At 43.1% G+C, this 26,888-nt stretch overlaps 1 protein-coding gene across 1 annotated transcript; it reads left to right on the top strand.

The window, feature by feature from the left end:
• Positions 1-515: 515 nt before the first annotated feature.
• On the top strand, positions 516-14,715 carry OVGP1 (oviductal glycoprotein 1). The gene is given in 13 exon segments (XM_067727241.1): positions 516-595; positions 4,028-4,057; positions 4,465-4,669; positions 5,649-5,705; positions 7,368-7,533; positions 8,018-8,142; positions 9,431-9,539; positions 9,640-9,825; positions 11,398-11,514; positions 12,718-12,853; positions 13,839-14,291; positions 14,294-14,443; positions 14,446-14,715. Coding segments are annotated over 11 exon segments (1,680 nt in total). The 5' UTR covers positions 516-595; positions 4,028-4,057; positions 4,465-4,589; the 3' UTR covers positions 14,547-14,715.
• The last annotated feature ends 12,173 nt before the right edge of the window (positions 14,716-26,888 follow it).

Here is a 26,888-nt window from a genome sequence, read left to right as displayed (position 1 = left end):
CAAATTAAAATAAACACATAGGGGCTTCCCTGGTGGCGCAGTGGTTGAGAGTCCGCCTGCCGATGCAGGGGACACGGGTTTGTGACCTGGTCCGGGAGGATCTCACATGCCGCGGAGCGGCTGGGCCCGTGAGCCATGGCCGCTGAGCCTGCGCGTCCGGAGCCTGTGCTCCGCAACGGGAGAGGCCACAGCAGTCAGTGGCCCGTGTACTGCAAAAAAACCCCAAAAAACCCCCCAAAAACCCACATAAATATTAAAAAATCCTAACGCACAACCAAAAATCATCTTTTATATTAAATATTGGGAAACAATGCTCTAGTCTATCTCCTTCATTTTAGAGATGTGGTAAGGCTATTTCAAGTTTACACTGATCTGGAGTCAACGCTCTTTGTGTTCTTGTGTTATTCAACCAATTGCTTTTGTTCGAGTCATACTTCTCCAGTTCTTCCGCATGAGAATCATGAAAAGTTTGGTCAAATGCTTTGTTAAACCCACAGCCCTTCACGTCTGTGGTCTTGCCTTCATCTAGTTGAGTGTGTAGAATGTGGAAGAGGTTGTGCTGCAGTGGGGATTTCTTCAGCAAGCCAACTAAAAGGTATTGTACGTGCCTTTTCTCATTTCGTGAGAACAGGCTGAGCATTGGGAAGGAGTGTTTCCTAAGCATCTGGGTGGGTGTGTGAAAATACAAAGCAACGGTCATACTTTTGACAGCAGGAACCCAAGGAGGAGGATTGGGAGCGAGCAGTGCAACATGGCACAGTGACTTTCAACCTGACCCTCACTCAGCATTTCACTGTTCATCATCTCCTACACACAGAGGCTTAGTTGCCAATTCTTTGGCACAGTCATCCCTGAATGAAGCAGACGTCACTCCTGGGCATCCATTGTTATATCTTGCCGTTCTTCTCAGCATCATTAGTCACTTTTGAAAGTATGGAAGAGGGAGGTCTGGGATCCAGCCTTGCCCACTGCAGCAGACTAGGAGCCCAGAACACTGAGCCAGGTTCAAGTGAAGGAGGTTCAGTTGGCAGGCAGATCTGGCCCTGTGATGGGTACAGCATGAACAGCTAGTGCCCCTGGCAGGAGTCTGGGTGGAAGGGCACAAACCTCGTGGGAAATCTCAGTGATGTGGTATCTGGGGAGCAGGAGGTGGGGTGAAGGGAGGCTTAGAAGCAGAGAGAAACAGGCATTCACATCAGGGTGGTCTTAAAAGACAGGCAATAAGGCCCCAGGAGCCTGGCAAGAATGAGTCAGGACCCAGGCCCTAGGAACCAACTGTGGTGCCTACAGTTATAAACCAGGAAGAGAAATCAAAGCAGAGACCCAGAAACAAGACTTAAGGCACATGGGCTGGGAATTGGGAAACAAGTAAGAGCTTGGTCACTAGAGTTAGAAACCGCACCAGGGGTAATCTACTAATGGTGCGAGATGTTGCCAGATCTAATCCAGCACTGCATTTATGAGGCTTAAGTATCTCCTGATTCTGGTTAATATTAGCTCAAGGTATGGAGGGTGGCATTGAACATGCAGGTGAGACCTAATGGTAGTACAGAGCGGGAACTGGATCTCAAGGTTGTTTGGAAACAAAACTCATGTGCTTTACTCTACACTCATCCGAGAGATACAAGAGAGGGACACACACTGGCTCTGAGGAGTGTGATCCATGTGCTCACTAAACTAGAAGCTTCTTGAGCAGAAACTGTCTTCATCACCACATACCTAGGGTGCCTATCAGGGCCTGGCCTGTGCTGAGTGAATATTCGTTGAATACATAAAGGAAGGCAAAGAGGGCTGAACAAATGGAGACACAGCCTCTGTTGGGTGGGGTATTCTCTGGCTTTCCCAAGTTTCAGTGAAATATCCTTGCCCTAAACATTCTATACCAACTTATTGTTCTTATTCCATGATATCCAAGCAACCTGCTGTTACAAGTTAAACTTTCCTAGTTTCTTCATATTGGAAATGAAGTGAGTTCAACGACTAGTCATTGTTACTTCCCAGTGTCATTTATTATATTGACATCTGGTTAGCACCTCAGTGGCATGTGGATTAGGTGAGCTGTGTAAGTCTCCAAGAGGATGAACATCGTGGATACATTGAGAACATCCAGTTTCTGGTTCCCCCTGATTGAGGTTCACACCCTGAAATATGGGACCTACTCATGATCTGAGAGCCTCGATAGCAGAAAAGAAAACTAGTAGATCATGAAAACACTGGAGTATAGATCTATGTTATTTATCCTTCATATTATTGTTATATTTTTAAAAAATTGGCTCCCAGGTGTCCAAAATTGGGTTCATTATATTGCTTAGGTTCATGACACCTCTCATGACAGTGTCACCATTGGCTCATATACTGGCTCAAACATTGTTGACTCAAACAAAAATTCAGATTTCTGTCTTCTCTTGAGAAATTGAAGAATCCTCCAAAAGATTGGTTCTATTTCACTGTAAGGCAGAAATTAGTGGCTACTCAGTGCTGTCCCTGTTCATACCAATCTCTGTTGTCTCCTGATAAGAGAAGTTGAAGTGTATCACTGGACTTGAACCGTTATTCTAATCAAGTGGAAAGTAAACTATTCTCTTGTGTCCACTTCACCGATTTACATTACCTGCCTGTCAGCATTTGAGTTTGAGAACCCTGCTCTGGGAGGAAACTCCTGTGCCATCCCTAATAACTACTACCATTCACTGAGCCCTTACTTATAGGCAAAGCACTGAACTAACAGTTTTTCACACATTATCTCTATTCATATAAAACCCTATGAGGTAAGATAAGTGTTATCTCCATTTTACAGGTGTGGAAACTGAAGCTCAAAGAGCTAAATAACTGGCCAAGATGATAAAACTTCTAATTTTTGACACTGGAATTCAAACTTTGGCCTGCCTGAGTCCATAGCTGGGCCTTTTTTGTTTGTTTGTTAACATCTCTATTGGAGTATAATTGCCTTACAATGGTGTGTTAGTTTCTGCTTTATAACAAAGTGAATCAGTTATACATATACATATGTTACTGGGCCTTTTAAACTTTACATTACACAGCTTTTCTAACCACTAATCTTATAACAATAGAATTACTGCTGCCCTTCAGTGTTTCTTCCTCATACTCAGTCCACATGGGGCTGAATTCCAGAAAGAGGGGCTGAGTGCCACCCTGCCCTCGCCAGGGCCCATGGTGGACACCCGCTCTGTGCCAGTGTCAGAGGGAGTTGTTGCTTTGTTGGATCGGAGAGCTATAGCTCTGCTGGACGGGAGGACGGGAGATGCTGGGGTCACTGTGACTCTGGGGCAGCTGCCCATTAATCACTGTTCCTGGTTTTGTGTGTGTTTAGCTGGGCTATCCCAGTGTTGTCCCAGGGTCATACCTGGGGAAGAGCATATAAAGGGGCTCGAGGTCTAGACCTGCAGCTCTCAGACCACGGAGATGGGGAAGCTGTTGCTTTGGGTTGGTGAGTGTGGTGGGTCCCAGCCCCACAATGTCTCTTAGTTCAGGAGGTGCCAGGCTTCATAAGCTCATTGTCTCGCTGGTTCCTGGGAAGCATTCTGCGACTCGGGGCCCTGGATTAGGTAGAGGTAGGACAGGACACAGTGAAGGGCCAGAGGGGCCCAGGGAGGAGAGATCAGAGCAGTGGTGGTACCCTGGCTGCACATTAAACATTTTTATGCCTGGCTTCCACCTCAGACCAGTTCATTCAGTATCTCTGGGGGAGGAGCCAGGATATCACTACTTTTAAATTAGCATCCAGGGTTGAGAACCATTGACCTAGCGCTTTTGCTGGGACTTCTAAATGTCATGGTTGTCCCTGTGCAAAGCATGTGTGTATACGTATGGTGTTTACTGAAGTGGAAAGGAGATCAGATAGATCTGGCTTCACCTGCTCAGTGCAGAGAAGAGGAAAGAGGGAAGGGTGTGTGTGTCTCCATTTGCTTGAGTTGGTGGGTGTACTCAGAACTGGAGGGTGTGCTGGGGTGTGTCACTCCGGGTGTGCCTGTGAATCTGCGTGTGATTCCTCCTTTGTGTCCTGCAGGGCTGGTTCTTGTGCTGAAACACCACAATGGTAAGGACCCTGTGTGGTCCTCTCCAGAGCCAGGGAGAGTGTCCACCTGAGAAGTGCTCCATGTCTAGCGCTCTTGCAGCCCCGCCCTGCCCTGGCTCCGTGTCAGGGATCGCTGACTCAATGCAGTTCAGCAGACGATTTTCAGTCACCTGCTGTTTGGCTCACTCCTTGTGCCAGGATCCAGACTCGAGGATCCATTCTGAACAGGGTTTCACAAGGCATTCTTCCCCCCGCCCCCGGGGACCCCAGCACTGGGGGAGGGACCTGCCTTCAGTGTAGCTCTGGGGTGTGAGTTGGGGGGTGTTACTGTGGCCTTGCCTCTTGAGCTGTGTCCACGCTACTCTGTGGAAGCTGAGCTCCATCCCCACCTTGGTTTCTGCCAACAAATGCCTGCTCTCCCCTGCCAGGTGCTGCCCACAAACTGGTGTGTTATTTCACCAACTGGGCATCTAGTCGGCCCAGCCCTGCTTCGATCCTGCCGCGGGACCTGGACCCCTTTCTCTGCACCCACCTGGTATTTGCCTTTGCCTCAATGAACAACAATCAGATTGTTCCTAAGGATCCCCAGGATGAGAAAATCCTCTACCCAGAGTTCAACCAGCTCAAGGAGAGGTGTGTTCCCTTTGGATGTGGGGCTGTATTTTACAAATGGAAGAGAGTTAATCCTTTTCTGCTGTGAGTCGTCAACTTTCCTCTGATTCTTGTGTCCTAACCTCCTGTCCAGGGCTCTCCGGAGCTTCCCTGCCTTGGGAGCTCCCCACTGACCAGCACTCTCAGCTCGTCCTTGCCTCCTTGCCTTCGTGGCTGCTGTGGCCCCTGCTTGGAATGCCCTCCTCTCTCTTCTCTGCCTGGCATCCCCCAACTCACCCTTCAAGCCCCATGTTGAGGATTCTATGTGTTAATGCTGTTCAAGCGCTTCAGGGAGGGCTGTGCATCACAAATGCTTCACAAATGCTAGTGTTTCTGTTACCAACTATCACCTGCAAATGAGCCCCCCAAGGGAAGGGCCAGTGTCTGTGATATCTTTGTTCACCAGTGGCTGGGTCAGTGCCCGGCAGAGAGCTGGTGCTCAGTACTCCCTCCCCAGGACTCCTGGGCTCTCCTGTCCAGGGGGTGGTCTGTCACTGCATCCATGGTATAGAAGGGTGGGGAGAATCCATGTCACTAGATTACAAGCTCTGGAGAGGAGAGCAGGGAGCTTATCCTCTGTTCACTGCTGGATCTCAAGCACCTAAAGCAGTCAGTGGCAAATAATAATTGCTCAGTAAACGTTTGTGACTAAGAAAGTGAGTGAAGAGAAATTTTAGGAGGCTTTTTCTTTTCCTTTTTATGGGACTGTCATGGGAGCGGGGAGTTTGGGGGCCTTTGGGCAGCCTTGGCGTTCCTGGGTGTGATGACTTTTGTGTGGGCTGGTTGTTCTCCCTCTTTTCCTTCTTCCCTTCTTGGGTTCTGCTGGGCTCTGCTCTTTTCTTCCTTAGGTTCCCCCACCCGTCTCCCCCGTTCCGTTCCTGTCCTCCCATCCCCCTTACTTGCCACAGTCCCCAAATGAATGAATGAGAACCCAGCTCACAGGCTCTGTCCTGCATCACAGGAACAAGGAGCTGAAGACACTGCTGTCCATCGGGGGGTGGAACTTCGGCACATCGAGGTGAGACTGTGCTGTCAAGTCTTCTCTCTGGGGTGGGGGCGGTGTATGGGGGAGAAGCAGGCAGGCCGGAGGTGAGGACAGAGTGGGGAGCCAGCTGGGCTGTGGGGAGACACGCTAGTACTCCCCCGAGTCCTGACCTGGCCCTGGAGTCCAGGGTCCCCCGACCTCTCCTCCATGGTGAATGAGGGGAGACCAGGCAGGCTCAGGAGATGGTGAGAAAGGGGCTGGGGGGAAATGACGGGAATATGGGGTGCTCACAGTTGTCCCCTCAATGCTTCAGAAGAGGCAGGGCTTTTGCCTCAGAGAGGGGAGGAGTCTTGTTTAGGACATGGATAAACCCCAAGCCTCCCAGGGCCTGGGTTTCCTCGCTTTATAAATGGAGCCAGTGGTATCAACCTGAAAGGATGGGAGGAAAGAAAGTGATATAAACCAGATGCTCAGCTGAGCACCTGGGCACATGGTCTGTGTCCAGTGCATGGTGGCTACTCTTCGTTACCCTCCACTAGGCAGTGTGGAGGTGACAAACTGCCTTCATGTTCTCTGAAGAAACTTTCCCCCTATTTCATGGCTGAGGCCAAGGGTAGAGAGTTGCCTCCCTTCCTGCCTTAGAGGAAGGAGCTGTAGGAGAGGGGCACCTGGAAGCCTGAGAGTGGGGGAATGTGAGGAAGCACCTGGCACAGAACCCAGGAGCAATGCAGGGAGGATGCAGGGAGCTGGGTGAGAACTGGCTCTGCCTGACCCCAGGCCTCGCCTCTCCCTGGGCCACGACTTCTTGAACATTCGCTGTGTACAAACGCTGGCCAGAGGCTTTGCATGCATTATCTCATGGTTACTTGGGAGAGGCTTACAAAGTGGCTGTTTACATTCTAAATTTGCAGAGAAAAGCAGGAATGCGAGCTTAAGAAACTTACCATATTTCACACAGGTGACCATGAGAGATGGCCCAGCTATGGGTGGAAACCAGATAATGGAACTAGGCCTGCCTAAGTCTGAATCTGGTTAATTTTCTAATCATTGCACTCAGGACTAGTCCCAAATTGCTTAACGTTCAACTCCGATAACTTACAAGTTTTCCAATAGTGTCTTCACTGTGAAAGAGAAAGCACTAGAAAAAAAAAAAAGAAAGAAAACAATCAAACAGCCAAAGAACAAAAGAGCAAAGAGTACAGAACTCCTAGTCTGAGCATGGCCCTCCTGTGCCACGTTAGCTCAGAGGTCTTTCTGGAAATGCTGGCCCTTGGCTCATGTTCCCTCCGCTAATCTGTTCAGGCAGAGAAAGTCAGTGCCAGGACAGGGTGTCAGGACTGAGTTGTTACCCACGAGGAAACAGCAGAGGGACAGTGCGTGGCTAGGGGCGGACCATGCTTTCAGAGGCCAAGCTGGCCTGATCCTGCTCTCTCCACCCCAGGCTGTGTGCTTGTTTCCATCTGGCAGGGGAAGTTGTGGTTTGCAAATCCTCCCTGGAGCCTGAAGTCCCCATTCCTGGGTATTGGAGCCCCGTGCTGGGAGGGGCTTTAAGAAGCTCTGAGAGATTCAACGACCTGCCTTCCTTTCCTCAGTCACATCCACTGTGCCCTCCATGGGGTGCGAACCAAGGGGTCTTGTAAGGGAGGCTGAGGTTGTGCAGAAAACACTCCTGGCCTCACCTCTGGTCTCCTGCAGGTTCACCACGATGCTGTCCACATTCGCCAACCGGCAGAAGTTTGTCACTTCAGTGATAGCCCTCCTGAGGACACATGGCTTTGATGGTCTGGACCTCTTCTTCTTGTACCCTGGACTCAGAGGCAGCCCCAGGCATGACCGCTGGACCTTTGTCTTCTTACTTGAAGTAAGGCCAGCCTGGCAGCTCCCGAATCCAGAAATGATTCTACTTTGATCATATCTGGGCTCAGGGCACAGGGGAAGCCTAAGGCCGGGCACAAGGGCAAGACAGCGGTAACAGAAGGTTGTTTACTGCCATCACCTGCAGGTGTTGGACAAAGAGCTGCCTAGCAAGGGCCCTATGGCGGCTCTTTCTCTCTGTCACATCCGGGCCTTGGCCCAGCCCTCCAGCCTGAGTGATGCCTTCTCTGTGCAGGCCCTGGACTCCCTCAGGTGGGCTGTCTGAACTCTGCTCCTGGGCCTGCTGCCAGCCTTCTGTTCAATGACTTACCACATTGGCTCACGTCCGCCTTTCTCACGAGCCGGTGGGCAGGGCCGGTGTCTGACTCTCCTGGCTCAAGGGGCTCCGTAAATAAAGGTTTCTTGGATGAGTCTTGTTTTCCCAGACTCTGCTTTGTCGGGTTCTCGCGTCTGCCTCTCTTTCTTCCCAGGAGCTCCTGCTTGCTTTCAGGAAGGAGGCGCAGCTCACCATGCGTCCAAGGCTGCTGCTCTCTGCTGCTGTCTCTGGGGATCCCCGTGTCATCCAAAAAGCGTATGATGTGCACCTCCTGGGGAGGTGAGTGGGTGCTGCGTTGGTGGGCAGGACATTGGAGGGAAGGAGACATCTCACGCTCAGCACCCCAGAGGTGCCCAAGCACTGTCCTTGAGCTTTTCAAGTTCCTGCCCTGCTGTAAGTGCACCTTTGGGAGGTGGGCTGATTAGGAGCATAGGTGGGGACAAGGGTTATTCCATTATATTCTGGGCTTTCCTTAGGAGATCAGAGGGAGGTGATGTAGTACCAGTCCACACCACAGCATCCTCTTGGGTAGAGATCTGTATCGCCTATCGCTGGGTCTCTAGGAGAAGAATCCAGGAGTCTGGCCTCTGCTGTCCCAGAGTCCCCTTAGACATACACTGTGTGCCAGATGGCTGGTATCATAGAGATGGATTAATTACCAACTACTGCCACTGAAACAAAAATACGAATGCCCAGTCAGGCCCAGTTTTCAGAGCACAGGTCTTCATGCAAAAGTTACAAAATCAGGCAAAGAGAGCTCCTAACTTTCTGGACAGCTCTGGACTAATTTTCTCAAAGCTCAAGAATCGGGTATTCACAGATGTGATAACTGAGGTAGAGGCAGAACACAAGAAATCACACGCAATTTTTGCATGTGATTACACTTAAGGAGAGTGGTTCCATGGTGGCAGGAAAGGTGAGAGACATAGTGGGGCACAATTGGCTAGTGTTGGTCTTACAGCCAGGCAGGGTTGAGTGAGACCACCTTCACCTAGCTGGGTCACCTTAGACAAATTAGATAACGGTCTGAGTTTCAATTTCTTCATTTTAAAATGGAGACAATTGTAGTACTTAGGGCATTGGACAGATTAAAATTAAATTAGATAATCCATGTTAACCTGGACACCTGTGACCTGGTAGGGCTCAATTATACTTTGTCATTTGGAAAGCTTTCTGGAAGAGATAGGTTTCAATGGTTCCTATAATGGTAGAAGGACAGAAGCTTTTTCATGCTGTGGGTCAGAACTGCTTACACATGACGATTTATGCAGACCTCTGTTGCACTTGTATCAGCCTGAATGCCTTTGTTTTCTGCTCTGACCCCTGCTCACTCCCTTGGTTACTCTCAGCATGGCATAGGTCCTGATGCACCGCTGTCCCTAAACAGCTGTGTGTTCCAGGGGCAGCCTCTCAAGTGGAGGGCACAGCTTGGGCCGTCGCCACAGACAGAAATGGCAGGGAAGTTGGGTGCCCAATTTACAGCTAGTTAGCTAGTCATCGCTGTGATGATCGGACTTGAAAATCTAGCTAGCACGATCTTCATATCTCCTCTTCCTGCCCCTTACAGACTACTGGATTTCATCAGCGTCTTGTCTTATGACTTACATGGAAGCTGGGAAAAGTTCACAGGACACAATAGCCCGCTGTTCTCTGTGCCCAAGGACCCCAAATCTTCGGTAAGAAAGAGAAAGCTCTCATGTGGCCCAGAAATCTGTCCCTGAGTCAGGCCATTGGCTCCTGGTAAGAAGGAGGGGTTTGTGTTCTTCCTGCCTGCAGGCATATGCCATGAACTACTGGCGAAAGCTTGGGGCAGCACCTGAGAAGCTCCTTATGGGGCTCCCCACCTATGGACGTACTTTTCGCCTCCTCAAAGCCTCTGAGAATGAGTTGTGGGCAGAAGCTGTGGGACCGGCACCTCCAGGGAAGTACACCAAGCAAGCTGGCTTCTTGGCTTATTATGAGGTGACAGGAATGGGGAGCTCTGTCTATTAGTTAGGGCTCTCACACCCCAGCCCAGGGCAAGAGCAAGGACAGGGAGAAAGGCAAGAGTGAGGGCTGGAGACAGGACAAGGAGGTGGTTTCCTGGGGCAAGGGAAACCCACTCTCTGGGATATTCTCTGTTTCTTCGGGGGAAGTTATTTGAGTCCTTTGTTAGGGGTGAGGGACTAGGTGGAGTCTGAATGGAGCAGGACAGATAATTTTACCCCTTAGAAGAATCTTAAAAGATATTTAAGTCAATCCTGACTTAATATATGGCCTAAACATAATTAATATTTGCTATATATATATATATATATATATATATATATATATATATATCCTCTCACTCTCCCTGATTTCCAGATACCCCTCACCCAACTTCAATCAATAACCACTCATGGCCAATCTTGTTTCTTCCCTGCTCCCTGAATCGCTCCCTCCCACTACTAGATAATTTTGAAGTAATTCAAGGCATCTCCCATCACAGATTCTTTCTCCTCTACCCTAATTCCACTCCCTAATCCCCATCTCAGCAAAGCTTACTGTTGACTGAAGGAAAGAGACATGGACCCAAGGGATGTGAAACAAAAGAGAAGACAGTAAGGGGCACTGAGTGGGTGGCTATATTACCTGTGAATGTCTTATGGCACAGGTGGATTTTGAGCAGATCTTTGAAGCACAGGTAGAGTCCTGATGGGCAGGAATGACAAGATGGGAAGGACCTCCTAGGCAGAGAACAGCAGGCACATAGACACAGGTGTGTAGGGGCGCCAGGGGGTGAGCTGTGTCTTTACCTGAGGTAGTAGTGGAGATGCTGGTGTCTCTCCAATCTCTATTCTGTGCTGGCTGCCTGGAGGTGTTTTCCTGCTAGTCCAATGAAGCATGGTTATGAGTGATAACATAGTTGAAGGAGTGTTCTTGAAAGACATTATGGGTCAAAGAAATTTTGGTAGACTAAACCTTTAATTAAAAAAACAAAAACAAACCTTATACATTAACTTCTGCAGCCCAACTTGAACACATCTACGTCTTTGCAGTCTATGGTCTCCGGCTCAGGGATGGGTACCCAGTCCACACTCAATGCTTCTTTGATTGTAATAACCTAGTTCTCCCTACCTTCAAGACCTTTATATTTATTATAGATTCGAAAGTTAGTTTGATAACTACCTAGATGGGGCAGTTTATGTTGGTTTTAATGAACAGAGGAGATACTTGTTCATGAAAATTCTTTGTAAAAGATACAGTTTGGTCCAGAGTCAAGTCTGTTACTGTAGTAGTTTGGTATTGACATTATTTACCAAACCCTGGTTTGGTTACTTAAGGATGTCAGCCACTCCTTGGTTCTCTCTCTGTTTATCCATCGCGGATGTCAGAGGAAGGAATGTGCAGTAGTAGGAATTTTGCAGAATAGAGAGAAGGTCCCTTGTGAGTGGCTTCCCCGCCCCCTCTTTGGTCTGTCTTCTTCTCACTCCCTGGTGGGGGATTCTTGGGTTCTTTATCCTTGCTGGCGCTTCCCTCCGTGGCACAGAACTGACCTGGTGATCTTCTTGGCAGATCTGCTCCTTCATCTGGAGAGCGAAGAAGCGCTGGATTGATGATCAGTATGTCCCATATGCCTACAAGGGGAAGGAGTGGGTTGGCTATGATGATGCCGTCAGCTTCAGTTACAAGGTGAGACCTTGTTCCTTTCTTGCTCCAGCATAGAGTTTCCCTCTGCTTCCATGAGGCCTTTGTCTGTACAGTGTGTGAGTGTATGTGTGTGTGTACCTATAAAACTGGCAGGTTAACTTGTTAGCCTGTAAGTAGAAAAAAATCTGAGAATCTTCAGTTTCAAACTTAACAATTATGGGGTTCATTCTTATTTTACATTTGGGAGAAGTAAAGCCCAGAAGGAGCCAACTGATTTGGCTTTGGAGCTGTTTGGATGTGACAGATTGTATCTTTTCCATCAGCCTTACAGAAAACACTCATAAAGTAATAATAAAACCTGGATTCAAGGCTAAACATCCTCCTTTCAGTTATATCTGAAGTTTAAAAAATCATGGATAAAAGCCTTTATTTTCTTATATGTGTAAAGGGTACAATATTATGTGCTCTACTCCTCCTTTCTAGCATCGCTACGGTATAAGGTATGTTGATGTGATTTTTAAAAACTAAAGCAATATCTATCATTTAATATGATGATAGTGGTGATTAGCAGGCTGGGGAGCCAGACAGTATTTAACATTTATGAACATTTACTATGTGCAAAGCATTGCTCCAAATATTTTACATGTAGGAATTTAAAAATTGTTTTTCAAATCGTGGCAAATTATATACAACATAAAAGTCACCATTTTACCCATTTTGTTACAGTTCAGTAGCATTAAGTACATTCACATTGTTGTGTAACTATCACCCTTATCCATCTCAGAACTTTCTTGTCTTCCCAACTGAAACTCTACACCCGTTAAACAACTGCCCGTTCCTCCCTCACGCAGCTCCTGCTAATCCCAGCTCTACCTTTCATCTCTATGAATTTAACTACTCTAAGTACCTCTATGAGCGGAATCATAGTATTTGTCTTTTTGTAACTGGCTTATTTCATTTACCATAATGTCTTCCAATTCCATCCATGTTGTAACATGTGCATGTAGGAGTTCTTTGGATCCTAAAAATGTTGGAAATGTTATTATCCATTTTTTTTTACACATGAGGCAACTAAGACACATAGCTTTATGTAACTTTTTCAAGATCCCATAGCTAATAAGCAGTAGAGGCTAGATTCAGATCCAGACTACATGCCTAACCATCCTGCCATATTGCCTTCTGAGAGCCCATCTGTTTTTGCCATTGTACCTAGTACAGTGGGTTGACTGACTACTGCTTTTTCAGGCTTTTTTCATAATGAGAGAGCATTTTGGGGGGGCCATGGTGTGGACACTGGACCTGGATGACGTCAGGGGCACTTTCTGTGGAACTGGCCCTTTCCCCCTTGTCTACACGTTGAATAATCTCCTGGTGAAGGCTGGTGAGTAGCTATGACCTGGAAACTGGGGTTGGCTGTTGCACACCCAGCTACTGGTGCGTGCTTTCTGTTAGATCTAAAGGCTTTGGTGAGGCAGCATGACACTGAAAGAGGAGAATAAACTTTGATGCCACGCTAGTCTGCTTTCTCATCTTGGTTTGAGTGCATGCTCTATTTGACCTCTGTGACTTTTGTTTTCCCCATCTACAAAATGGGAGTAATCCTTACACTCAGGACATTACACAAACTAAATGAGATATGGAATGAAAACTTGCTGGCTCATAGTGAACACAATATATGTTAGTTTATTTCTCTATTTCTTTTTCCTGTTTTCATGGGACAAGAGCCAGAAAAGGAAATTAGGTTTCTTTTTGATATCTCTTTGATAGTAGAGACTGCCTTGGCTGTTAGGAGATGGAACCTGGCATGCTAGAGCTGCAACAATCTTGGAGGTGGTCTATAACCCTCATTTTGTGAGGAGACTAGGGCTCAGAAAGATAATACAGCCAGTCGGGGTGGAAATGGGACTCCAACCCAATTCTTTACAGCATGCTGTCTAGAGCAGCTTCCTGGCCCTCAGCCTTGTTCCTGGTGCCTCCCAGGATGGGGGGACACAAAAGGGTTCTCCTTGAGGATTCCACAAGTAAGAAATAGGCTTTGGGGGCAAGGTCTTACTCAAGGTGCAAAGGTCAAATCAAGGGCTTAAGCATAGAGAACTGGCAGACTCATCCTTGGGGTTACTCACTGGAAATGTAACAGACCCATTGAGTACCCATGGGTCCCTGGGATCATGTTAACATGATGAGGTAGGGGAGCAGGGCTTCCATGTGTTGAGATTTTGTCTATGTCCTCAAGTGGGTACATTAGGAAATCCTCCAATTCTGGTTTGGGAGCAGGTACTTCAGCCCTGGAGTGGGTCTAGTCCTGCCAGTAATAGGATGGGAAGGAAGGGGTAGGAATCTCAACCTTTTCTGATGATTTCCTCTAGAGTTCAGCTCAACTCCTCCACCAAACTTTTGGCTCTCAACTGCTGTGAATTCTTCAAGAATTGGCCCAGAAAGGCTGACTGTGATCAAGGATTTGACCACTGATTTGGGGATCTTGCCCCCAGGAGGGGAGGCTGTGGCCACCGAGACCCATAGAAAGTCTGAAACTATGACCACAGTCCCCAGAGGTGGGCTTGTGACCCCTACAAGGGAAACTCTGTCCTTTGGAAAACACCCCCTAGCTCCAGAATGGAAGACTGAAACCCCTGGAGAGGAGACCATGACCCCTGTGGGCCACCAGGCTGTGACCCCTGGAGGGATAACTGTGGCTCCTATGCATCTTCAGACTGGAGAGAAAACCATGCCCCCAAGAAGGAAGACTGAAGCCCCTGAGAAGATGACCATTCCCTCAGGAAAGATGACAGTCACCCCTGCTGGGCAGACTGAGACTCTTGAGAAGAGCATTTGACTTCTGAGGTGGACCCTGAACCCCTGGTGGGTTACTTTGGTCTTCACACAGAAGCTGAAAACTGGATGCTACTCTCTGGTCCTGTCATCTCGCCCCCAGGACACACTCCTCTTGCTTTTGACAAGCCCTTTGTTCCCACTGATGGAATCATTCCTCTGATGACTCAGTAACCCTTCCAGTGAGTCCTCTCTCTCTAAAGAAAGAAAATCCAGAAAACTCTGCTGTGGACCGAGGATCTTAAGATCTGTTGTTGGCAGAAACTGGGGAAAGTCCTTGCCTTTTCTTCTAGGTCCCCTGACCAAAGCTGCCTGTGCCCAGCCATTCATAAACCATTCTTGGGACAAAGCAGGCCCCAGGCCACACTGAGTTAATCTCTCTTCTGTTGAATAAACTGGAAGCATAAGAATTCATTTGAGTTCTCTGAAGTTCTTTTCTTGAAATGACCTGTGCTAGCCAGTTATCAGCTTCTCCCTTTCAAGGTCACTTTCCTCTCCTGTTATTTTTGGAAAGAGGGAGTTTGTGTCTAGCCCATGCTGATGTGGATTCCAGTGTCCATTATGTGCTTCCCTCTCTGCCATGAACTACTGCTGACTTCACTGTTGGTCAGAGCCAGAATCTCCTCTAGAGAAGTTTTCCATACTCCCCAAGGGGCCTGAGAGAAGGAGGAGGGGGTTGTGCCTTCCAATTATATTCTCTACTTTGTAAAGTCTTAGTTGTCTCTGAAAAAACACCCCCACCTATTCTCTCCTTAAGAAGTGGTGGAGGGGAAGACAAAATCGTTATTTTTTGTGTTACCTGCAAACTTCTAGGTCTCCTCCAGAAACACCAGTTCCTATACTACACACTGCAGTCCACCTACAGAGTATTTTCCTGGGCATGATTGACCCTCATAGTCAATATGGACACAGGACCAATTTCTAGCCCCCCTTTTCTGGGAAACAGTGATGCTAGTGAGTGTCAGATCTACCACCAATATTACCTTTTCTTTTGCAAGTGCAGCCTCCAGGACTTTAAGATAAGGGTCTCATTAAAATACCTGTGGGAGCAGGCACCTATCATAAATGATTAAAGCAGGTGTAGTCTGTATCCACACATGTGTGGGCACATGTTCCCTGGACCATGTTGCCACACCATAAATCCCAAATCAGTTAAGCTGGGAAAGAAACCAACCTCAAAACTTAGTGGCTTACAAAACAGCTATTTATTTAGCTCATAGATCTAAAATTTGGTAACTTAGGCTGTGTTCAATTAGGTGGGGTTTTTTTTTTTTTTGGATTGAAAAACCAGGTTGTTTTTATGGTCTGAACTGGTCTTGGCTGGAATGGCTCAGGCATCTTCAGTCAGCTAGTGGGTTGGGTTGGGGTAGACTGGTTTGTCATGGCCTCAGCTGGGCTGACTGAGGTCTCTTTGCATGAGAACTTGCATTCTTCAACTGGCTAGTTTACATGGTTGTGGTCTCATTGTTACTAGAAAGCAAGAGAGAAATCTCCAATAGACAATTTTTAATTCTCTGCTTGAATCTTATTTACTGTTGTTCCATTGGCCGAAGCAAGTCAAATGACCAAACCCAGAGTTAGAATGGTAGGGAATTATCCAAGTGGATACAGGGAGGCAAGAATAAACTGGAGGATATTACCGCAGTAACCTACCATACAAGCTCAATATTCCTGTGTTTAAGAGAAGCTAAACTTACAGGTGTGTGTGTGTGTGTGTGTGTGCGCGCGTGCACGTGCTTTGATAGCACAATTGGATCAAAGGGTTCCATGTTCGTATTAAGGTTTGATGGAATAGAGGTGGGTTGTCATTTCATTCTGGACACCGGATTATCTTGTTTCTTCTTCTACTTTTTGTATAAACCCTATACTCATCTCCTTAAAGGTTAGGGCTTATATATTTAATTGGTCTTTCTTATAGTATAGAAAAGAGAGAGAGGTGGAGCTTTTTCCACTAGCTCCTATATGGACAATAAATATTTCTGGTGAATCTTTGTGATTTTTTTTTCTGTCCCCTTTTCTGCATGTGCTTTATTCAAGGGTAATGTGTCTGGCCGTTTCTATTTATCTCTATATTTTAAAAATCTTACTTATAAGCTTCTGGGAACTTATCTTTTAGCTGTAAATTGGTTGGAACTTCCAACTTCATCATCTCTTTCAAAACACAGATCAGTGGGCAGTCAAGGTTCTACCCTGTATTGGTCACAAGTAAAGGGGAAGCGGGGAGTTCAATGTTGAGGTCACACATTCTCTTGTGAACTTGTTCTGAAAATGAACTCATTCTGCAATGAAACCTGACAAATACTGGTTTTATTCTGGTAGGCCATGGACTCAGGTAAATATTAGGATTTTTATACTATGACATATATAAAAGTAAGGACAGATATTGGGGGTAAATAGCAGTCTTTGCCATACATCTGCCCTTTTGGCCATTCAAATATCTGTGCAAACCCTTCTTTTATGTTTAGAACCACTTATTATCTTCCTGGAAATTGACTCCAAAGTCCCTTCAATTACTGCCTGCAGCTCAAAGGCCAAGGTTTTTGGGTGGTACACAGTCCTCGTGATTATGCCCTAAGTTGACCCCCATGGCCTGATAACCTATAAACTACAAGGCAAGTTATTTTCATCTCCCCCAGTAAAAATTCCCTTTGGAAAAATAAAAGAATGGGAAACATTACAAAGTTCATATCCTGTTGACTATGAATTACAAAGACTCCCTCCTTGGCAGGGTGTGAGTTCTTTGGTTAGTTCACCTGCCAGCCCCTAGTTCTCTCTGATAGGAATCTCTTGTCCATTTCAGAGAAGAAGCAGAGTGTGTGGTTAATGTGTGTATCCAGACCAGACCGTGTTTATTCTGATCTTTGCTTTTTTGTGACCTTGGGTAGGTTACTTACCTTCTTCAGGCTTCAGTTGCCTTGTTGGTAAATGTGAGGACTCAGTGTGTGAATTGATATGCTTAAAACACTTAGAAGAGTGCCTGGCACGTGATACACATGCCATATTCCTGACTGCTGTCTCGGAGCTTTCTCTTGCCCATTTCCTTCATGACCGCTTCTGAAGCAGGCTGTGGAGAGTCTACACTTCCAGTGGGCTGTGCAGTATTTGTAGCTTGTTTTTTTTTTGTTTGTTTGTTTTTTTAACGTGTACAGCATTATTATTTCTACTTCTGTATACACTACAGTGTGCTTACCACCAAAAGTTTAGTTTCCATCCATCACCATGTAGCTTGTTTCTTGATGGTGCACTTTTGCGGGGTGAGGAGTTGTTTTAAGATTTGAAAAATCACAGAATTTTCAGGCTGAGCTAGAGTGCTTTAGAAATACAAATTCCCCAAAGCTTGGCAGGGATAGAAATATATGAACAGAATCCAAATTTAAAGTAAGATGATGCTAATAATTGTCAGGCTGAGAAATCACACAACCCAAGAAGATGATGTTCATTTTCTGTTTTACCCCACTGTACCTACTCTGGGGTGGTCAGTAGAGCTGGATCTCTCTCTCTCTCCTCTCTCCTCTCTCTCTTACACACACACACACACACACACACACACACACACACACACACAATCTCTGCCTGCTTTTATTTGCCTTAATTTTGCAGACAATCTTCTTCATCTGATCAAGTCGATTGCTGCTGGAATCCCCAAAGTAATATCTTCCCAGTGAAAGGAATACTTATCTCACATGATAACTCTATGTCAATTGCAAGAAAGACCCTGGTGGCCTCATGAGGGTCATGTGCTAATCCTGGTATCAGTCATTGTTTCTAGGGAATGAGGCTCCAAAATTTTTCTGGGCCTAAATAATGTACCCATCACTGAGACCAGAAGTGGGAGAGGGAGCACTAACAAGGTTTGCCTGTCTTGAAGGAAGTGGAGGTAGGGGAAGGGTGAATTCCTAGGGAAGGAGTTTGGAGCTGAAAAAATCTAATATAACTCATGATATTGTTGTGAATGCTTGTTGAACTATAGTATATAAATACTATATCTAAAACGAAAACAAAAACACTAATTTGAAAAGATACATGCACTCCAGTGTTCATAGCAGCATTATTTACAATTGCCAAGATATGGAAACAACCTAAGTGTCCATCAACAGATGAATGGATAAAGAAGATGTGGTATATATATACACAATGGAATACTACTCAGCCGTAATAAAGAATAAAATTTTGCCATTTGCAGCAACATGGATGGACTTGGAGGGCATTATGCTATGTGAAATAAGTCCAACAGAGAAAGGCAAATACTGTATGATATCACTTATTATATGTGGAATCTACAAAATACAACAAACTAGTGGATATAACAAAAAAGAAGTGGACTCACAATTATAGAGAACAAACTAATGCTTACCAGTTGGGGGTGAGGGAACAAAAAAGGGGTAGGAGAGTGGAGATACAAACTATTGGCTTAAGGATATATTGTGCAACACAGGAAATATAGCCAATATTTCACAATAACTGTAAATGGAAACCTTTAAAAATTATATTAAAAAATTAAAAATATTTTAAAAATTTAAAAAGTAAAGAATTATGGAGAGCAATCAATGAAATACCTTCTAACTACACTTAATATATGCAAAAAATAAAAATTATAAAAATACAAAGCCTATAAGTTATATAATCATGCTGGTCTATAAAGTTAATTAATGTAGTCTATCCAATTATAAATAAAAGTGTACCTCTAGAATTCTGAAAGTAAGCACGTATTTTAGCTGTTCCTCCAGAGGGTCATTTGTTCATTTATTAACAGCAGAGTCAATAACACAATGCTTTAAATAAACATGTATCAATAGGCTTTACAATCATGCTTATATTGGTATCAAGTACCGTAGTCCAGTAGTGCCACACATGGTGCTCTGGTGTGGTAAGGCATGTCATAAATAATTTGACAGAATAATAGTTAAAATACTGAAGGTAGTGACTATGTACTGCTTTAATATAATTGAAGACTCAAGAGTTTTCCTATTTTACCCTTATAGTCCTTTTCATTTCAAATGTTTTCTTGAGCAGAAAATAATTTTCATAGCTACAATTAGCATGATGAGAATTGTGCAGATCCAGTGCAGGTCCTTTGGTTGTGTCTTGGCTGGTGAGAAACCATGTTGAGAATTGCCCTTCTGGCTACATTCATTCGTCATAATGTTCTTTGAACTCATCACATAACTTTCTTCTTTTATGCTATTGCTCAAACTTTTCTTCTGCCTCCAATGGCTCTTCTACTTCCCTTACTTCCTCATCTAGCTTCCTGTAGGATTGTTACTCAAATGTTACCTCTTCTGTGAAGCCTTTTTATCCCACCAGGAGCTATCACTTCTTCTCTGCTTGCTTTATGAATACTCTTAATTTCACTCTCATTCATTCAACATCCATTTGAATGCCTAGAGTGATATTCAAGCCACATAGACTCCTAATTTGAATATGTTTCAGTCATTCCAGCAGGAATGCAGAGGTTTACGTACAAGGACCATTTCTTAATTATCTTTGTACTCCCAGAGCTTAGTGCAGAGGTGAGCACAGAGTAGGCATTCAATAAATTCATGAACTAAAAAAAAAAAGAACATAGTGTGTCATGGACTATGAGAATCATATATGAAGGCTATAGGTGAGACTAATCAAAGCAAGAAGGAGGAAAAGGAGAAGCAGTAGAGAGTACACTGTAAATCTCAAAAAAGCACATGCCTTCTGGAGCCAAATAGCAAATTGTTCCATTGTTCTGGCGTAAGTTGCCAGCAGCCATTTCCCAGTAGGCAAGGGTGCCAGGATCCTTTGTCCCCAATGCATTTTACATTAATTATCACATCCTAATCTTTAGTTTCCATCAGCAAAGCCATTAACTGCTTTTAAAATTGGCTACAAAGTGGATATTAAAGCCCGTGCACCACAATGAAGAGTAGGCCCCACTCGCTGCAACTAGAGAAAGCAACGGAGACCCAACGCAGCCAAAAATAAATAAATTTATAAACAAACAAAAAAACATGCAGCAGTGTTAATTATATTTATCATGTTGTTACATGATATTTTTATCATTATATTACATCCCTAGTACTTATTTATCTTGTAACTGAAAGTGTATCTTTTGACCACCTTCATCGAATTCCCCCATCCCCCCACCCCTTACCTCTGGTAACCATAAATCTGACCTCTATTTCTATGAGTTTTTTATTTGTTCATTTATTTTTGAAGTATAATTGACCTACAACACTATGTTAGTTCCTGGTGCACAACATAGTGATTTGATATTTCTATATATTACAAAATGACCACCAACGATAAATCTAGTTACCATGTTTCACCACACAAAAATATGACATTATTATTGTCAATATTTCTCACTCTGTACATTTCATCCTTGTGACTCATTTATTTTGTAACTAGAAGTTTGTACCTCTTAATCTTCCTTACATTTTTCACTCATTCCCCTATCCCCCTCCCCTCTGGCAAACACCTATTTGTTCTCTGTACCTATGACTCTGTTTCTATTTTGTTATGTTTGTTCATTTCTTTTGTTTTATAGATTACACATATAAATGAAATAATATTATATTTGTCTTTCTCTGACTTATTTCACGTAGCATAATACCCTCTAGGTCCTTCCATGTTGTTGCAAATAGCAAGATTTCATTGTTTTTTATGGCTGAGTAATATTCCATTATATATATATATATATATATATATATATATATATATATAATATTTTCTTTATTCTTTCATCTATCAGTGGATACTTAGGTTGCTTCAACATCTTGGCTATTGTAAATAATGCTGCAATGAACGTGGGGTACATATATCTTTTTGAATTAGTGTTATTGTTTTCTTTGGATAAATACCCAGGAGTGGAATTGCTGGATCATACGGAAGTTCTAATTTTAATTTTTTGAGGAACGTCCATACTGTTTTCTATAGTGGCTGCACCAATTTACATTCCCACCAACAGTGCACAGGGTTCCCTTTTCTCCATATCCTCTCCAACACTTGTTATTTGTTGCCTTTTTTATAATAGGCATTCTGACAGGTGTGAGGTGATATCTCATTGTGGTTTTCATTTGCATTTCCCCGACGATTAGTGATGTTGAGCACATTTTCATGTGTCTATTGACCATCTGTACATCTTTTGGAAAAGTGTCTATTCAGGTCCTATGCCCATTTTAAAAATCGAGTTGTTTGTTTTCTGATGTTGAGTTCTATGAGTTCTTTGTATATTTTGGATTTTAACTCCTTACCAAATATATGGTTTGCAAATATCTTCTCTCATTTAATAGGTGGCTCTTTTGTTTTGTTGATAGTTTCCTTTGCTGTGTAAAAGCGTTTCAGTTTAACGTAGTCCTATTTTTTTGGTTTGTTTTTGTTTCCCTTGCCTGAGGAGACATATCTGAATAAATACTGCTAAGAACAATGTCAAACATCATACTGCCTATGTTTTCTTCTAGTAGCTTTATGGTTTCAGGTCTTACATTAAGTCTTGAATCCATTTTGAGTTTATATTTGTATATGGTATGAGAAAGTAGTCCAGTTTGATTCCTTTGCACATAGCTGTCTATTTTTCCCAGCACCATTAATTGAAGAGCTGTTTTTTCTCCACTGTATAATCTTGCCTCCTTGTCATAGATTAAGTGACCATAAAAGTGCGGGTTTATTTTTGAGTGCTCTATTCTGTTCCATTGATCAATGTGTCTGTTTTTGTGCCAATACCATCAAACAATTACTGTAGCTTTGTAGTATAGTTTGAAATCAGGGTGCATGATATATTCAGCTTTGTTGTTCTTTCTCCAGATTGTTTTGGTTATTTGGGGTCTTTTGTGTTTCCACACAAATTTTAGAATTATTTTTTCTAGTTCTTTGAAAAATGCCATTGGTATTTTGATAAGGATTGCATCGAATCTCTAGATAGTCTTGGGTAGTGTGGTCTTTTTAACAATACTGATTCTTCCAGTCCATGACCTCGGTATACCTTTACCTTTGTTTGTGTTGCCTTCAATTTCTTTCATCAGTGTCATACAGTTCTCTGAGTACAGATCTTTTACCTCCTTGGTTAGATTTATTCCTAGGTATTTTTTCTTCTTGATGCAATTGTAAATGGGATTGATTCTTAATTTCTCTTTCTGATACTTTGTTGTTAGTGTATAGAAATGCTACAGATTTCTGTATATTAAATTTGTATCCTGCTACTTTACTGAATTTATTTATTGGTTCTAATGATTTTTTAATGGCATTGTTGGGATTTTCTATATATGGTATCATGTCATCTGTAAACAGGGACAGTTTTATTTTTTCCTTTGCAATTTGGACTCTTTTTATTTATTCTTCTAATATGATTGCTGGGGCTAGGACTTCCAATACTATGCTGAATCAAGATGGTAAGTAGAGGCACCCTTGTCTTGTTCATTTTAGAGGAAAAGATTTCAGCTTTTCCTGATTGAGTATGATATTGGCTGAAGATTTGTCATAAATGGCCTTTATTATGTTGAGGTATGTTCCTTCTATATCCACTTGGTTGAGAGCTTTTAATCATAAATGGATGTTGAATTTTGTCAAAATCTTTTTCTGCATCTATTGAGATGAACATATGATCTTTATTCTTCAGTTTGTCAATGTGGTGTATCACACTGACTGAGTTGCAAATATTGAACCATACTTGCATCCATGGAATAAATCCCACTTGGTCATAGTGGATGATTCTTTTAATTTATTGTTGGATTTGGTTTGCTAATATTTTGTTGAGGATTTTTGCATCTATGTTCATCAATGATATTGGCCTGTAACTTTCTTTTTTTGTGGCATCTTTGTCTGGTTTAGGATCAGGTGATGCTTGCTGCATGGAATGAGTTTGGAAGCATACTTTCAACTTCAGTTTTTAAAAAGAGTTTGAGAAGGGTAGGCATTAACTCTTCTTTAAATGGTTGGAAGAATTCACCTGTGAAGTCAACTGGTCCTGGACTTGTGTCTGTTTGGAAAATTTTTTTCTTATTCAATTTTCATACAGGTAATTGGTATTTCTTTCTGATTCAGTTTTGGGAGATTGTATGTTTCTAGGAATTTATCCATTTTTTCTAGGTTTGTCCACTTTATTGATATATAATTGTTTATAGAAATCTCTTATGATCCTTTGTTTTCCTGTGGTGTCAGTTGTAACTTTTCATCTTTTGTTTCTAATTTCATTTATTTAGTTCCTGTCTCTTTTTTTCTTGTTGAATCTGGCTAAAGGTTTATAAATTTTGTTTAACTTTTCAAAGAACCAGCTCTTAGTTTTATTGATTGTTTCTATTGTTTTTTGTCTTTATTTCATTTATTTCTGCTTTTATCTTTATTATTTATTTCCTTCTACTAACTTTGGGTTTGGTTGTTCTTCTTTCTCTAGTTCCTTTAGGTGTAGGGTTAGATTTTTCTTGTTTTCTAAGGTAAGCTCATATTGGTATAAACTTCTCTCTTAGAGATGTTTTTGCTGCATCCCATGGATTTAGGATCATTGTGTTTCTGTTTTCCTTTGTTCTCTAGATATTTTTTGATTTCCTCTTTGATTTCTTCAGTGACCCACTGGTTGTTTAGTAGTATATTGTTTAGTCTCTCTGCGTTTGTGTTTTATGCAGTTCTTTTTTCTCATAGCTGATTCCTAGTTTCATTTTGCTGTGGTCAGAAAAGATACTTGATATGATTTCAATTTTAAGTTTATTGAGACTTATTTTGTGGCCTAGCATGTGATCTATCCTGGAGAATGTTCATGTGCACTTGAAAAGAATGTGTATTCTGTTTCATATGGATTGAATATCTGTCTATCTATCTATCTACCTACCTATCTCTCTATCTATCTACCTATCTTATATATATATATATATTATATATATGAAAATTCATCTGATCTAATGTGTTGTTTAAGGCCAATGTTTCCTCATTGAATCTGTCTGGATGATCTTGACATTGATGTAAGTCGGGTGTTGCAGTCCCCTTCTATGATTGTGTTACTGTCAATTTCTCCCTTTACATTTGTTAATATTTGCTGTATGTATTTAGGTGCTCCAATGTTGGGTGCATATATATTTATAATTGTTATATCTTCTTCCTGGATTGATCTTCTCATCATTATGTAATGTCCTTCTTTGCTTTCATCTTCATTTTAAAGTCTATTTTGTCTGATATAAGTACTGATACTCCAACTTTCTTTTCATTTCCATTTGCATGGAATCTTTTTCCATCCCATCACTTTCATTTTGTACGTGTCTTTAGATCTGAAGTGAGTCTCTTGTAGGCCACATATGTATGGGTCTTGTTTTTGTATCCATTCAGTCACTCTGTGTCTTTTGATTAGAGCATTTAGTGCCTTTACATTAGAAGAAATTATTGATATGTATGTATTTATTGCCATTTTGTTAATTGTTTTGGGGTTGTTTTTGTAGTTCTTGTTCCTTTCTTTTTCTTTTGCTCTCTTCCCTTGTGATTTGATAACTACCTTTAAGTTATGTTTGGATTTCTTTCTTTTTGTGTGTATGTGTATCTATTATAGACCTTCAGATTTTGGATTGTGGTACCAATGGATTGTGGTACCAAAGTAATTTATATATATATATATATCATGTAACATATATATAATATATATAATATATTTGTAATATATATATAACATCTATGGAAAAAACCAAATGAACTTTTTGGCCAGCCATATATATATATATATTTTTTTATATATATAAAACAACCCTATATATATAAAACATAAGTAATATATATTATATATAAACAAACATAAGATATATATGTAAAACAACCCTATATATGATATATATAAAACATAAGTAATATATATTCTCTCTCTATATATGTATGCAATTATTTTAAGTTAACGATCTCTCTTTTTTTTTAATTTTTGGCTGCATTGGGTCTTTGTTGCTGTGCATGGGCTTTCTCTAGTTGTGGCAAGCAGGGGCTACTCTTCATTGCGGTGCTCGGGCTTCTCATTGTGGTGGCTTCTCTTGTTGAGGAGCACGAGCTCTAGGCACGCAGGCTTGGTCCTGGGACCAAAGCTAGCCCACTGGTAGCTGCAGCCAAGTCCTTGTGCAGCTGGCTGCAGGGCCTGGGTGTTATGGGTCTAGTGGCAGCCACTGCTGGGTAGTTATGGGTTCTGGGGCAGCTTTGTGGGGAGCCTGGGGGAGCTCAGGGCTGGTGCTGGTCTGCTGGTGTGTGAGGCTGAGTTCCCACGTGGCTGGCTCCTCAGCCTGTGTGGTTCTGGGACTGGTATCCACTGGCTAGTGGGCAGGTAAGCCCCTGGCACTAATTGGCTAGAGGAAGAACTCCAAAGCTAGTACCAGTGTCCTCATGGTAGAAGGAGCTCCACCAAAGGGCTGCTGCTAGTGTCTGTGTCCACAGGGGGAGTCCCAGTTCCCTCCTGCCTCCCCAGGAGGCTCTCCAAGATCAACAAGTGGGTCAGACCCAGAATCCTTTCTAATTACTGTCTCTGCAATGGATCTCAGAGTGTGTGAGATTTTGCATGTGTTTTATAAGAGTGGAGTCTCTGCTTCCTACAGTCCTCTGATTCTCCTGTAGGCAAGTCCCACTGGCCTTCAAAGCCAGACATTCCGAGGGCTTGGCTTCCTGGTTACAGGATCCCCAGTCTGGGGAGCTCAATGTGGGCCTCGAACCCCTCACTTTTTGGGGGAGAATCTCTACAATTGTGATTATCTTCCTGTTTGTGGGTCACCTTCATGGGTGTGTGAGTCTTGACTATACCACATCTCTGCTCCTCCTACCCATCTCATTGTGGTTCCTTCTTTATATTGTTAAATGTGGAAAATCTTTGCAACTAGTTTTCAGGTCATTCTCATCAATAGTTACTCTGTAAATAATTGTAATTTTGGTGTGCTCATGGGATGAGGTGAGCTCAGAGTAGAGCTCCTACTCTACCATCTTAGCCACTCCCCCAATAGAGGATTTTACTTTTGAGCACTTTTCCTGTTTGAAGTAAGCCCAATAGCTGAATTTGCAACACACTGTTATCAGTAATCTGGAACAGGTTCTTCCCATGCAGAAATGCTGCCTCCAGGGAATTAAAAACTGTTATTGCTGTGGGACCTCAAAACTTCAACCAATATAATTAGGACATATCTGGAAAGAAAGATGCAAAGCATTATCAATTCAGATGTATGTGGGTTGGTAGTGGTGGATGTAGGTATGTATTTTTCTATGTCATTTCATCAGCGGTCTCTACTAACACATAGTGCATTGATTTTATTGAACTGAGTTGTCTCTGCACTTGAGTCATTCCTTCTTTCTTTTCTGCTGCATTTGTCTAATGGAAGAAATAGATTCTTTTTGTCAAAGGGAAGGGAGTTGCAGGTTAACCCCAATTCACCTCCATCCTCATCCCCTGCCTTGTCAGCCACTGTTCCTGCCTCAGTATCACTTCTATTCATGTTCTGGCCTTTGACCTCAACTATTCAAAGCAAAGATCTTGAGTTAGAGATATAATTTCTGGAAAGTTCTCAATACTGAGATACAACAAAATGCAAGTTATCTTGAGTCACCTGAAATTCATCAGCAGGAATCAGCCTGCTGGAACAACATATGAGGTATGGGTAAAGCCAGAGCTAGAAAATTCT

Source organism: Pseudorca crassidens, chromosome 2 (assembly GCF_039906515.1).
Source record: "Pseudorca crassidens isolate mPseCra1 chromosome 2, mPseCra1.hap1, whole genome shotgun sequence".
NCBI classification, from domain to species: Eukaryota; Metazoa; Chordata; class Mammalia; order Artiodactyla; family Delphinidae; genus Pseudorca; species Pseudorca crassidens.
The sequence above is the reverse complement of the archived record's forward strand: the minus strand, read 5'-3'. Positions and strand labels throughout refer to the sequence as shown.